Source organism: Hetaerina americana, unplaced genomic scaffold (assembly GCF_022747635.1).
Source record: "Hetaerina americana unplaced genomic scaffold, ioHetAmer1.1.p SCAF_23, whole genome shotgun sequence".
Classification (NCBI taxonomy): Eukaryota; Metazoa; Arthropoda; class Insecta; order Odonata; family Calopterygidae; genus Hetaerina; species Hetaerina americana.
In genome coordinates, this window is record NW_027286797.1 from 3,168,348 (window position 1) to 3,184,047 (window position 15,700).

General features: G+C 38.8%; 1 protein-coding gene across 1 annotated transcript in view; it reads left to right on the top strand.

Moving 5' to 3' along the window:
* The window catches only part of LOC139689434 (tensin-1-like), a 297,006-nt gene that overhangs the window by 160,637 nt on the left and 120,669 nt on the right, over positions 1-15,700 (top strand). The window contains exon 5 of the mRNA XM_071586557.1: positions 7,568-7,714. Coding sequence (XP_071442658.1) covers positions 7,568-7,714 — 147 coding nt within the window. The remainder of the gene's footprint in view (positions 1-7,567; positions 7,715-15,700) is intronic.

The window sequence follows — 15,700 nt, forward strand, 5'->3', positions numbered from 1 at the left end:
TACATATATCTATAATATTTGGGTGGAGCAATAGAACACAAAAATATAAATAGAGAACCCGTAAAAGGACACCCACACTAAAGAAAGTTTAAGATTTCGGCTTTCTCTTGATTCCTTCTTAAGGTCAGACTGGAAATTTGCAGACGGAGAAAATGCGAAGGCTGGGGTGAGGCGCAGGGTATGCTGGGAAGGGATTTCGTTGATCTAGTGGTGATAGTGGGAATCGGGTACTTCAAAAGTTAAGAAAGCTAGTATGTACGCGGATTCGAGAGTTCTCTCCTCGGAATCGGGGATTGAATCGGGTATAGATTCTTGGATGGTTAGAAAGAAAACCTGACCGGAGGAAAGGTAATAGGAATTACACTTAAATTCCCACAAAATTTCCTTCTACCAGTGTTCCTCCCTAGCAATCCTAGAATCCGTACCTGATTTAGCCAACGATCGTATTCGCGGATGACCAAATTCTTGCACTAATAAAATATTGGCAACGGTATTAAATAAGCCACAAAAAAGGACCGCAACTGTTTGACTAGGCATCTGGTGTCCAAATCTTTTGTCTCGAATTAGGCGTTTCACGTATCTCTTAAAATGGGAGTTCTTCCAACCAAGAATGTGACTTATTTCTTCCGAGAAAAGAGAAGGATGAATCTCCCGGAGAAAATGGTTCTCCCAGCTCAGTTCCGTAACTCACGAAGCAACTTCCGCGGGACTCGCATGGGAGAATCTTTCACGTCAGGCCGGAGAGACCATCCTAAAATTGTCTTTTGAGGAGAAAGTCCTTATTGTGACAGTGGTTTTTCAATTATTTTAGGGATCGTGAGCCCCAGGATGGACCTGTGGATATTAATGCCCGTATCTTAGGTGTCTTTATATGATGAGCAGTAAATCATGTTTCAGTGGAACGGTTTTACATCCTTCTTTTTTATTTTGTCTATATTTTTAGTTGCATGTCTTTCCTGTCATAAGGGTATTATGTGTTGGTGTCGTGCTTGCCTTCAGTCTGGTAGTTTATTTACAAAGGTTGATGATAGAATTTCCGTTTTTTTGCCATCATTAGCTATAATGTATGCAACGAGCAGGAGGATGTTGATGAGTGTTGTTAACTGTAGAAAACTAACAACGATCATAATATCTGCGGTGAAAAAGAGTAAGATTTCAGCCAATGTAGGTGAAGGAGATACTATCAACAAAAAGCATAATTTTTCAATGAACCTCTAGCTCCAAAACAAACGTCTAATTGGATTGAAAGTAAACTATTCGCCTGTGAAATTCACATGAGTTGGTTTTAAAATATGGGTGACGTAATAATGAGTCATTTTACAATATGAATTTCGAAATTTTACAGTATGAATGGTCTATGAAGTTTTTAATTCATAACATGAAAGCAGAGTGTAAGTTAACTGCCACGAGTTAGCTAATTTTAACTGATAAGTTCGGCTGGTGTAACTTTGCAAGGGAATGAACAGGAAAAAGGCTACTTTTGTACAATAAGTATAGAAATATGCAGCCTGCTATCTACGTTTTGAAATTTATTTACGTATTAGTTATGTTATAAAACATTATTTTATCTTGCTGTCGTCTCCTGACAAAAAAGGACTTCTTAGCTTCAAGGCTACGATTTTGAATACACATAGGCTAATATGATAATTTACCACATTGGCCTTTCATTAATCAATATATATGAGCGCAAGCTACCAGCAGCAGAATAAAATACTATTTTTACGTTCAAATGCTACAGTTCACTAGTTCAATTGTAAAACGCACATACACCGACCATATTGTTTGGCTTATAACCTAAAATATTATGCATTTGCATATATATCCGGTGAATTAGTTATTAAGTCACAAGTTTGATTTTCTTTCCATTGCATCCCAAAGTAACGATAGTTAAAATTGAGCAGCTTTCACTACTTTCATGGCTTTTAGCGGCTTTCGAAAGTAATTATGTTGAAGCTAACTTACCAAAGGCAATTTTTTAGAAATCCAGCTCCCTAGTAATGCAATATTCCTGGAAAATTGTAGCAGAAACATTCTAAATAAATGAATATATCATAACATTTATTAAATATGAAATAGACAAACTCTTTCAAGCTCAACAAATTCGTCTAAACAATATGGAAGTGGGTGTTGGAGACACATAATGAGGCATGAACGAAATATTTCATTGGCTCGCGAAACACTTCCCAAGAGTTATTTCCATTATCCAGGATCTTCTTTGGATTCAGAGTTTCTTCCCTTCTGTGCGGCAGAAAATATTTCTCTGCTACGTGCATATTTATATGCTTCTGCAAAAGGAACCGTTTTATCTTTTCACAAGGAGAGAAAAGCTACAGTGATGGGGCCATGGCGTGCTAGTAAATAGTATAAAGAGAGAATTAGAGAAAGAAAGTTTGTAAATCCTACGATTGTGTGATATTGTGAGACGGTGGGAATTTCTGAAGCGCAATGACAGAGTGGGAATTTCTGGAAATGGACAGAGTAATTCTTAGCGGGAGGGAGGCAAGTTTATTTGGTTAGCTTTAGAACAGAATATAAAACTGCGGAGTGTAAATGGATGAATATTTAAGGTGTTGGATGTAGAATTTATTCGGTAAAGTTTAAAGGAATTTTGATCATTCTAATTAGAATGCTGGTGGAGTGCCGACCAGTAATCACCGGGAGGAAAAAGTACATCTGTTAGAAGAACTGATCGTGGATGTTCGTACAGAGAAGAACGTACTTGTATGGTTTAAGATTGAAGATTTTATTGTGGTGGTAATCGAAGGGAGAGATGAATGCGAGGGTTAAGGGAAAACGGTATTGGTTATATTGATTATCATTTAAACGGTATTTAACAATTGATTATCGAGTGGAGAAAACAATCGAATTTTTAAGGAGGATGATCTTAATAATAACTTAACGCGAGGTTCAAACACCTTAAGAGGAGTGGGTAAACATGAAAAGTGACGGGGAAAGCAGGAAGATAACATACTATGTATTGTTTAGACAAATTTATGGACACAATTAGCAATTAGAACAACTCACGAAGAGCAGCTTATAGATTGGGACCGTAATTGACTTGCTGTGAAGTACAATTTAAAATTCTTAAGCGTTTTAATGAAAATGCGCTTACGAAAGTGGATCAAAGAAACTCTAAGGGTGATAAAATCTTATGATTAACAATCAATACTTACGTCGTGATAAGTCGTCGTGGACCTGTCAAGGAGAGGTTAATAAAACTTTTGAAATATTATACTGCCGCAGATCGTGTCAATAAATAGAGGCAGGACACACAAAGAGACTTGGGAATACATGAATTGGAGGAGAGATGATTAGTTAAATTGAAGAGAGGGGGAGATGGAAGAACGTTGACACGGAGACGATAGCAAGGATGTGGAGAGAACTAAAAAAAACTTAACCGTGAAACCGAGAGAGGCGAGGGTGAATGTTGGAAAAGCCAGCGCGAAAATATGGAGAAATTCCGGAGGAAGGAACGGTTGAACGCACTATGGTGGTGAAGTAAAGATTGCACGCGTATAATTGTAAAATAATTGACAGGACTCAGCAAAGGTGAAAGTATACTCACCATATGCGATTAGAAATGTAAATTTAGAATAGAATGAGTGCTCTCAGTATAATTTACAATGTATTTGTTGAAAAATGAAAGGATAATAAATGCTGAACTAATGCAGAGTAATTTTGGGAAAGAATTATTCATAGGGAGAAAATCGCAGATTCCTTTTGAAAATTAGACTAACATTTCCTCTTACGCTGGCGGAGGAGCATGTTGATACCATGTCGATCACCCAAACTACGCCCAAATTTACCTGAAACTTTCATGTTCTAGTACGTAGGTGGTTATGGTTTTAGTATGGACATGGTTTTCCGTTGTCAACCATGCTTTTTAAGACATGCTTGGAGGAAATAGTGAGAGAAGTATGTGGAGGATGGAAGCAAAAATAAGAGAGGATGAGGAGGTTAAGTCAGAATTGTGATTAGATTTAGTTAGCCAGCAAGCCAAGAGATAGGAGCCATTATATAGTCAGAGTTGGTAGAATGGGATTCAGATCATAGCAAATGAAAGTAATAAATTTCTCAAGAAAATTGAGGACTTATTGTATATTGTACATCAAAGTAAGAGGAGGGCATTAATTGGATCAGATAGAACATTTTATTTATTTTGAAAGCATTTTAGTTAAAATTGGGTATATGAGGAACAAAAGTTTGTTAACTGAAAAAGCATTGAGTATATTAAAGGGATTTTTTATGAGAATCTTAAGTAAACACACAAAAGAAGATAAGACAAAGCTATATTATAGATCAGAGATTTCTATGGAATGGAAACACTTAGTAGTAGTCATACATTGAAGAACGGGTATCTTTACAAAGTTCATTTGGGTATCAGGAAGAGGGTATGTGGCTAAAAAGAGACGGCGTGATGTGGTGGACTATCATTATTGATTAAAAAATTGAAAATTGGCAGTTTTCCACATAGTAAAATTTATTAATGCGACCATTTTCTATGTAACTACATCATCGTCAGGTAAGGGTAGGTCGTGCCATTTCAGCGGCAAGTGCAGTCAACATTGAAAGATATTGATAGAAATGAGCTCTTACGGCTAGTAATATATAATAAATTTGAAACTCCAATAGCCGTAAACAGTTTACCTTTCTAAACAAAGTGAAAATGAAATAATTGGCTAGCGCCACAAGTCAAAAAGGGGTAAAGGTAAAAAAGGATAATGAGGTAGGTAAAAGGGGTAAAAGGTAAAAAAAAAAGGAGAGGATAAGAAAGGTGAATACGAATACGCGTATTTCGGCCACAAAGTAGCCCTCTTCAGCGTACTGAAGGGTAATCGTCACTACAACACAAGTCGAAGTGAGAAAGGGTAAGGGCAATCCGAAGAATATATAGTGTTACTATTATTACTATTACTACTATAAAAACTATTATTTTGTGTTACGAGATTTTTATGAAAAATCTTTCGGCGTAAAGGAGCGCGAAGGCGACCAAAAACTGAGCTTATCTGCTCCATTTGGGGAATAGGTGGGTTATTTGATGGTGTTAGGACTAAAAGGTAATGAGGGAAGGCTAAAGAAAAACCTGCCGTCAGTGTAAGCCTAATCTTACCAACGAAAAGCGCCAATCTCTACAATGTAACGTCCCTTCTGACGCTTGGTGCACTCCACTTTCTGTGCTCTCACGTCGCACCAGTAAAATGATCAAAAGGCCTCTGGAAAAATCTCCTACCGATGGGATTTGACCCCAGGCCAAGTGGATGGAAAGACAGTACACTAGCCACCGCAACCTGACACCTGATCCACAGCTGATTGGAAACCTGTTTCTGAATTAGACAGCACAAGTAAGGTTAGCGAAGGGAGAATCGGGATGTGGAGACCTCTGGGCGGTGAGAAAATGCCGCCCGTTATCGCCAGGATTTTTAGATGATATTATGAAGAAATGTTTAATTGGCATGAGCTTGTTTGGGGGTGAAGTCTGCGGCGAGGTTAATGAATCACATATGCAATTGGTATTTATTCAATAAACTAAGGACCTGCAGCTGCACTCATGAGTTTTGCATGGGACGATTGTGGTAATTAGTGCATTACAACAGCTATTAAAATAAAGTAATTAGATGGACTAGTGGAAAGACTAAATTAAGTATAAATTCTGGGGGAGAATAGACTAGAGAATTTGGGATGGTTCACTCATTTGGGCAGTGAGAGACATAAAGAGAAAAATACGATTGGTCATTGAAGACGTTTTACATAAAGATAAAGAAAAAATTGCAGGTGGCCTGCTGAAATTCAAATAAGGTAGAAAAAGTGGGTGGAGGGAATTCGGAGAGGTAATAGAATGCTTAAGGTTATGGTGGAAAGGAAATTGGTGGGCAAGTGCGGTATTGTTAGTGGCATGAATTCAGGTAACATGTGAAGTACTGATGATGCAATATTGTAAGTCACAGTAATGTTATTCTAAAGGATTTGGGAACACTGTGCAAGACACCACCGTTGCGTACCAGAGTGTTACTTAAACATTGCTACGCCGACACTCTAACATATTATGAGTAACCTGCATTATGACCACAGCCGATGCTGTGCAACTGAAAAGGTATACTATATGTGGGGCACAGGTTGAAGGTAGCTGTGAAAATGGAGGAAAGAAGGAACTTCTACGTGATTTTATGCTTGGGTACTTGAGTGCTATAGCCTGAATTTGTAAGCTGAAAAATATCTCTCATTTTAGCTCTCTTTAATCTTGCACATCATGTTGCATGATACCCTGTCATGCAAGTTTATCTAGCTGCCGCTTCAATTAGTATTTGTAGGCAATCATGCCGCCTCGTATCGATAAAAATTTATCGTTCCTTTTTAGTCCAATGATATTTTATCTATATTTTTAATTGTCCGAGTTTTTAGAGCATACTAAAAATGCCATTGCTGCACTTTGAGAGGAATGAATATGTATTACATAAATACCGAAGTTTTGGTTTGAATACTAGATTTTCCGCTTTCCATATCCTTCTCAACGGTGTCCTGTGTGCTTTTGTCTTTGAGTCTTCTCGTAGTTTTGGCTGTTTTTGAGGACGATAGTGAAGTTGAGCCCGAATAATTCTTCGTTGGACAACGAGAAGGAGTCTACGGAATTAATGAGCTCTCCAGAGAATAGGACAGTTTGGCATTAATAGCCCATCAATGGGGTCACAACTCCATGCATCCGAAGATTTTTTCTGTCGTTGAATTCTGCACATTCCTTTGATTTTTCAAAGGGAGTAAAAGTGAAGACATGTGATTATGTTCTACGTATAGAAGACTGCGGTTATTTAATAATCAGTAATTTGGGCATAATGAATGAAGCATCCCCAAAAAAGATAGGAGAGAAAAACATGGGAATATCTTGAATTTGAATTTACAACACATCACTGAAAAAATGTAGGAAGCATAACTTTAACTTAAGCGACTGTTTCACATAAACCTAGCATAACAAAACAGGCTTTTGGTCGTCGAATGTTACAAGTTCAATTAAGTGCGTGTTGAATAACCCTCACGGCAGGGGGTAGGTGTAATTTGCCGTTGTACCTTTGGATTGTATGAGTCCATTTCCTGCGAGATCTGCCATGCTTATTGCATGCGTGGATGCTGATCAGTTATACCAAATGTGCTCGAGTCTGGATATCCCACCATATTAAAGCATCTATTGTTTCAATTGGTGACTAAATCTTCCTGACTTTTTTTGCTCACTTTTTATTTTAGTGGAGTTTATTTTTCTTTACTTAATGATATCATCCGGGCGTTGAAGTAAACCATGCACAGACATATTTAAGGGCACAGTAAAACTTTTATAAATTACTTCATGATACTCTTCCATCATTTTCGCCGGAAAAAATTTTATATGAGCTCTATTTTCCCGCAATGATGAAAATGATGACTGTAAACATAATTTACTGTTATTTGGTCATATTCCATTCGACCATGCTCTACGTTATTAATACTAAATGCATCACTTAAAAACTAACTCCCAACTATTTTTCCGATAGCCCTAGGGTGAGGAGCTCATGTCGTGATTTCTTCCAATTCATCTTTGCAGAGCGTGCATATGGCACATGCCCTGAGGCGCATCTCTTACGCTACCTGTGATCCCGACCACTTTCAATTCAGTTTCCTGGCAAGGGAGCCGAGAGGACATTTGAGTCTGCAGTACTGTCATACGTTCCTGGCCCAGTCATCGCAGCAGGTAAGTTGTAGCAATGAGCTGGCCTGTCTGGCGCAGTCGCTTAACCTTCACTCCGAAGTAAACGACTCTGGAATCTACTTCTTCGGATGCCCGTCCACGTCGTTTTTTGTAGCATCCGTGTTGATTAGTCCATTCACGGCAATCATTGCGAGCCAAAACTAAACGTATACCAGCCACCCAGTGAATTCCGGAACGGGAAAATAACTATGGGTGAAAAACTTGTCTTCGAGAATTAGCCTATCATTAAATAAATGAAGATGGAGTGCCTTGGGAAATTTATGACCGCTTATTTGTCGAAATAACCGTATCCGTCAGGTTCTGGGGTGAAGGGAGCAGCAAAATAAATACATTTAAAAGTTTTCTGCTGCAAGAAGTAATCTATAAAATGTATTAGGTCCTTTGAGAGTTAATGTTTTATGGTCATCATGATTAATTCTTCGTAAATGGGAGGAGTGGCTTTAATGGGGACTTCTTTTGGAATTGCGTCATTTTATTGACCTTTGTCTCTGGGAAAACGGGGAAAAACGAGAATAAAGTAAAAATGCCAAGTGAATTATCGAACCTTACATAAAATAATTAACAAAATATAGTGAATGTCTCCACGTTTTTGTGGAAGACATGGCTCAGTTGCCTCTGCGATACCTTATTAAGTATAAACGTCACAGTCATGGTTAAATATGCTCTCTATAAAGATCATAGCTATGCATGACATGGGGGAAATGCGGGCTTTTCCTTAGGGTGTAGCACAAAAGTTCAAGAATAACAGAGCGTCACATCGAATATGGAATGAGGCACATAACTTTTACCGTGAAATGATTTTATCCAGAGTTGGGTTGTTAAAGGATGAAGAAGTTTTACATTTTGTCCAACATATTTTTATGCTTTTGAACAGTGTGCCCAAGGAGCACTAATTATCTCAAATACTTAAGTCTATTTCAATAAAATTTATTTAAAGTATATGACCCCGCAGTCATTAATACATGATTTGCAGGATGAATGTGTCGTTTGTTGAATTTAATTGAATAAACAAATTAATGCTACAAATTGAACAGGTAGTTAGTTATTAACACATATATTTAAATGAACTCCATCACCATTGTACAGCACACTTTTATTAGATACTTATACTTTCCAGGATTTAATTATTAATACCATTGATTTTTTTTAGTTTTTCTGAAAGTCCTTTTCTAGTCCTATGGAAACGAGATACTTTACTAAGGCAACTCACAGCGTAACAAGTGATCAACAGTGATGGCCTCGCATTGATCTTCGGGCAAATGTGGTTGACCAAGGGGATAAGGGCTCTGCCGCCGTGGAGAATATCTTCTTTCCCATTAAATACGTGCGAAACGCCAAGTGTGATATTCATGGTATATTTAATCACTCATAAGCACTGGATCGGCTTAATGCATTCTGAATAACAAAAAGGATTTTAAGGTTACAATAGAGCGGTACCAAATAGACAACAGATTTGAAGTCGATGATATATATCATCAGAGTTGAACTACGAGAATTGCTGTGAGAAGTTTTTAAAGAGCACTTTATCATTAATTTCGCTGCAAAATTACATCGCTGTGTGATTTGCAGAGTGCTTTTAATTTTGGCATGATATTGGAGGAATAATGTTATATTGCCTACGAAATATGCATGGCTATATGCTCCGTAAGGCTCAATTGTCAAAATATAAGATGTTCCATTATGATTATCACTAATAGTCGTATAAAGTCAATTCGATTAAAATAATGTAAAAATGAATTTAAAAATAGACATTCAATAAAGAATAATATTCTGCTTTGATTAATCAAGAGCTAAGTCGAATTAAATGTCACCTGTAGATATAGACAGTCAAGAGACTATATCGATATATATATAGTATATATATATATAATATATTATATATATATAATATATATACAATATTATATATATATGTTTATATATTATATTATATATATATATATATATATATATATATATATATATATATATATATATATATATATATATATATATATATATATATATATATATATATCGATAATATTGAAACACTCACACGAGCAGTATAATATTTGGACGGCACAATAGAACAAATAAAATAGTAAGACTTAAAAAGGACACTCACATTGTAGATTGCAAGAAATAATGAGCTCTACGGCCTCTCAATTAAATAAGAATGGGGAAAGAGAACTCCAATGGCCGTAAAAAAAAGTTGCAAATCTCTCGTCAGACCAATCTTTGTGTTGGTGTAACGGGAACCACGTCAGGGACCAACCACAACCTCTCGACCAGAATACCCTCTGTGGTGGTTTACGGGAAATTAATCCGCGTCAAGGACCAACACACAGCCACACGCACAATATCCTGACGAGGCCTTCCTTCACGAGGCTGTGAGACCCTGTTAAAGAATTTCAGATGGAGATGGAATCTTTCACGATTATCCCAGAAGTTGGGCCCTTTTGAGTGTGTTTCTTGAGTGCTTGTGTGTGTGATTGGTCCTCTACCAGTCACAAAATGTGTGCTTGAGAATATCCTGGAATCTTTAACGGGGTCTACTCTACAGCCTCGTGAAGGATTCAATCTCCATCTGAAATTCTTTAACAGGGTCTCACAGCCTCGTGAAGGATTTCAGTCAGGATAGTGTGCGTGTGGCTGTGTGTTGGTCCTTGTCGCGGATTAATTTCCCGTAAACCACCACAGAGGGTATTCTGGTCGAGAGGTTGTGGTTGGTCCCTGACGTGGTTCCCATTACACCAACACAACGATTGGTCTGACGAGAGATTTGCAACTAATTTTTACGGCCATTGGAGTTCTCTTTCCCCATTCTTATTTACATTGTAGATTGTTTAAGCTTTCGGCATTCTCCGAGACATTTTTCTAGTAAGACTATTAACTCTACTAAAAGACTTGAAACTAAAAAACTAAAAGACAGTAGATATATATATATATATATATATATATACATATATATATATACATATATATATATATATATATATATATATATATATATATATATATATATATGTATCTCGTTGGGTCGCGGTAGTCCAGGGGGTAGAGCGTTGGACTACTGACCGGAGGGTCCCGGGTTTGAGTTCCGGGCAAGGCCTGTGATTTTTCATTTTATGTGATTTTTCGGGTGCCAGATCTTAAGCCAAAAACAGAAAACTTCCAATTTTCCTGTGTCATTGACAATATTCAATATGCAGAAAGTATTTATTGCCAGCATCACTAATAGCTCGGAATATACTGTCACTTCGGTACCTGCCTATATGATTATCGCAGGAGTGACAGGATCCCGAATATGCTCAACGACTCAAGATCGTTTAACAATAAAATAAATAATCAACCAATGATTAGATTCTCTTTTAGCATAACTTTCTTGGACACTCTGTTAGTCTCCCATAGGTTGGGAGGTTTGAAGTACAGCATCCAGCAGCTCTCGTGCGTGCATAAAAAAGGCGAATGCCAGCGCCAGGTTTCTTCCCGACCAGTCCATCCCCGGTCTCCCACTCGTCCCCTGGACGAACACCCGGAAGACGGTTTTGAATGTCCCGAGGGCCGTGACCCGAGTTAGGCACGACACCGTTTCATTGCTCAGTGGACGTTTCCCTCTGTGCTCATTTTTATTGGCTGGGAAGCGGATCGCTTCCAGTGGGTGGGCCGCGCGCGGGGGAAGGGTGAAACGCGATGCCGAAATCCAACATCTCCCTCGCCCCGTCCGAGAGCCCGGGAATGTTTATGGCGGGCTTGATCTTTAATTCTTCGTGCACGGAATTGGGCCCACGCCTCACGACCAAGTGACACCGTGCGGCGCGCGTGACCCTCGGAACTGGCATCTGTCAAGGTTAAAGGCGTCATTATGTTGTCAAGGCGTGGAGTGTGCGAGGTGGGCTCTCTTGGCTCTGCCCACGTGATGCACTATATTAGTCACGAAAGTCCTCCCATAAAATCCATAGACAGCCCAGTGGAGCCCATGAGCAGACGGACATCTAATTAAATAAACGCCTTAAAGGTAGACAGGATTAGGTTTGTTTAGCAGCATTTATCTGAATATTTTGCAGTAAAAAATTTGTTTGTTGTCGACAATTTCTCAACACTTCGGTGAAAATATCGCGTTCATAAGGAATTATTCAGAAAGATTATTGGACGTAACCTTTTTCAAGTATACCTACTTGGATCACCAATTTCTCAGTTTTGGCTGATGAAAATGTGTAGAATATTTAGCGCTGTGTTATACATGCTATGGCTACATGTTTTTTTAACTATTGATGTTTGAAATAGGCGTACAGAAAGGCATGAAAGTATTTACGGAAGATATATATCAGTACCTCCTTTCCCAGTAAATAATTCAGTGCAGTAATTTTCTCCTAATCATGCGCGAACAGAAACTTATTGTTCTTGGTAATTTTGGCCATATAAGACTGTGGTTAAAACTGTATCGGCGGACGATGTGTTAGTACCTTTTACTTGCGGTTTTTACATACCTAGCTGGATATACTTAAAAATTTTTTCATGCAAGTTGCACCGGGGCTATGAAGGTGTGGATTATTATTGGATCGACTGAATATTATTAGTTTAGGGAACATCGTATCCAACGAACATGGTTATCAATCAAGTATATATACATGCAAGTAACTATAGGAAGGAAGACAGACAGGGGTGAAGATCGTTTAGGAGAACTAAATGAGAGGGTAACTGAAGGAAATATTTGATAGTTGTGAATATTTTAATGCGATACTGGACGAAAGGAGAATGGAGAGTAAGTAATTACACGGTGGTTTAGGAGCAGGAAACACGGGGTGGAGAAAGCGATACAGTCCTGCAGGATACAGGCTTTATTGATAAACATGAACTGGTTTCAACACCACGGTATACGTAAATAGGTACACGTGGGAATGGCCTGGAATTCAGAGATATATCAGTTTGACTAAAATGTGGTCAGACATATTTAGGAACTGCATAACCAATTCGCAGTATGCCAGGGGCGAGTTGCGGGAATAGTTGGAGAAATGTGAACATGTATCGGGGAAGGGATATGGAAAGCTTAAAACTAAGTTATTGGGGCAGTTAATAGGAGAAATATCACGAAATCATGGATTACTGACGGGATTATTAAGAAAATAGACGAGAACATGAAACAGATCAATATAAACACAGAACATGGGAGTAAATAGAGAGAAGGGGATTGAGATAGTCAAGGGGGGTGAGTTATTGAATCAGTGTAGTTTTGTGCAGTGAAGAGAAGGCTTTAGTTGGAGACGAGGGAGGGGGCTAGACGGGGGGACAGGTCGAGGTTCAGTGGGTGCAGGTGGAAAGGAAAATAAACGTGATTGTAATAGGATTAGAAACAAATAACAAAGCAAAGGTTGTGATGTTATTGAGATAAAGGGAAGCTAAGTTAAGCGTTAAAATGGACAGGGGTGAAATAAGGTTTGGTGCTTTTCAGGCGTATTGTATGCACCAGACGAGCGTCTCCCCTCTGGCCGACGTTTTGATGCTCGACTCGTCCATCGTATTCAGGGTAAAAATGCCCAGCCCTAAAGACGATGTCCGAGTCGAGCGTCAAAACGTCGGCCAGAACCTCACCCGGCGGAAGACCCGAGAGAAATTTCTACGAGGGGCAAATCTAGAACAGTTTGAGTAACTTGGATATGATTGTACATTGGTGGTCGGCTTGGGCTTTTGAGATGTAGATGTCGAGAAGGATTGAAAAGATAAAATGGACTGATTGGTAATCAAAACAAGTATTAGGCATTCTGGAGGAGGAGAGAGCGTTTTTGGAAGAGACCCAAAGAATCAGGAAAGTGGAATGCAGAGCGTTTTGGTTGGCGATGGGATGTTTAAGATTGTGATATATGACTTATATATTATGACTTTAGAAATATATATAGAATAAGATATATGATTATATATTATGACTTTAGAAAAGCGAGTTAGCGTTAGGAAATTGATAGGAATGCTGGACGGAATGAAAGAAAAATGGATTTTGTGCGTCATTGAAGAACAGGTCATTGTAGTGTGAGGTGGCAGGTTGAGTTTTGTTAGGCAAGACCGAGATATGCACCAGTGTATAGCTTGTATCCAACCAAAACCTACATTAAACAGGTGATTTCCGAATATTTTCTCAATGCTTGTACGATTTTAGGCTGTCGTCTACTGCATCGGCTGCGTCTCATTCTTCGACGGATGAAAAATGGAACGACATTTAAAGGCAATTTTCCAATGTGAGTTCTTCACGCGTATACTGAAATAAATGCCATCAATACATCTACATATTACCCCGCAAGCCGCCGCAAGGGCGTGTGGCGGGGGGTGTTAGGTCACAAACCGTTTAAAGGAAAAATACCACATGCAAAACAACAACGTGGAAAATTACACCCACAGCAGCGCACACACTCGTGCAAAATTCCCTTCATCCAACACTCATGCAAACACATATACCGCAAACCAACAAAAAACTGCACCCCAGGATGCAACACGAAAGATATCCTACAACACGCAAGCCAGGACACAACAAGCAAGAATGGGAAACACCACTACCACATGAACATGTAAACACTCTGCCCCCCGAGGAGACTGTAAAAGGCAGGGATTGCGACCCAACGTTGGAGGTAGCAGGAATTTCCCCCCGCAGAGAGGGACGTGGGATTGAAAGGGAGACTTAAAAACAGATGAACAGAACGAGAATGAGGTCATTCCGAAAGAATGGGTTATTATAACAAAACACACAAGGTTAGTGGATGAGCATGCATTTAAGTAGAACTAATTATTTTTTAGACGCTGAGGGTGGCAAGTGGAATTTTTGCTATCTATAACCCTGCAGTTGCTATCCCGTATTGTCCGTGGGAAGAAGGAGTCCTTGAGTCGGCTAGTTCTGGCATCTATTTCCCGAATTTTATATGCATGATCCAAGCGACCAATGTATGTAGGAGTACGAATAATTTGCGAGACCTCGGCGCTGAAACATGCGGATCTGAATTTATTTAATAATTTCAATCTTGCATTTGAATCGTCTCTCTTCCAATGATTCCCACCCCAAATCCATGAGCATTTCGGTGACGCTTTGCGTTTCATCGTAGGAATTTTTTACAAAACGGGCTGCCCGGCGTTGAACCTTCTCAATTTTCCGAATAAGACCTTTTTCACTCGGATCCCACACGCTGCATGCGTATTCTAAATGAGGCCTTACAAGAGCGTGGTAACAACGTTCCTTGACCTTCGAGTCACTTTGGCCGACAATGCGTCTAATGAATCCCAATTTTTTATATACTTGACCGCAGACTTTACGTATGTTAAAACAAGTTTTTGTGAATGTAACACCTAGGTATTTTACCGTATCAACTACTTCTAAGTCAACTCCAGCTACTTTGTAAACAAATCCCGTTTATCTTTTAAAGAAATTTACCACCGAACATTTATTATAATTTAGCGTCAATCCCCAGTTAGAACACTATTTAGTAATGCAATCTAAATCCTGCGCTAGAATAAAACGATCCTCATCCCCAGAATTCTCCCGATAGATCACCGTGTCATCCGCGAAAATCCTAATTTTACTTTTCACTTCGCGATTCAAATCGTTAACAAAAATCAAGAAAAGCAACGGCCCGATTACACTTCCCTGAGATACCCCCAACGTGACTCGAACGCTGTCGGAACTAGCGCCATCAAGGACTACCCTCTGTTCCCGCTCTGAAAGAAAATCTTTAACCCAATTTATAGCGCCCTTGTATATACCCGCGACTTTTAATTTATGAATGAGTTTACCATGGGGAATATCAAATGCCTTTTGAAAATCTAAAAAGATCGCATCCACTTGCCTACCTCTCTCACCCGATAAAAGTAAATCATGGGTAAATAATCCTAATTGGGTTTTGCAGGTCCGGGTTTTCCTGAATCCGTGTTAATTGTCACTTAAAAAGTTAATGTTATCAAGGTGTCTCATTATTGAACTGACAATTATTTGCTCTAAAATTTTGCAAC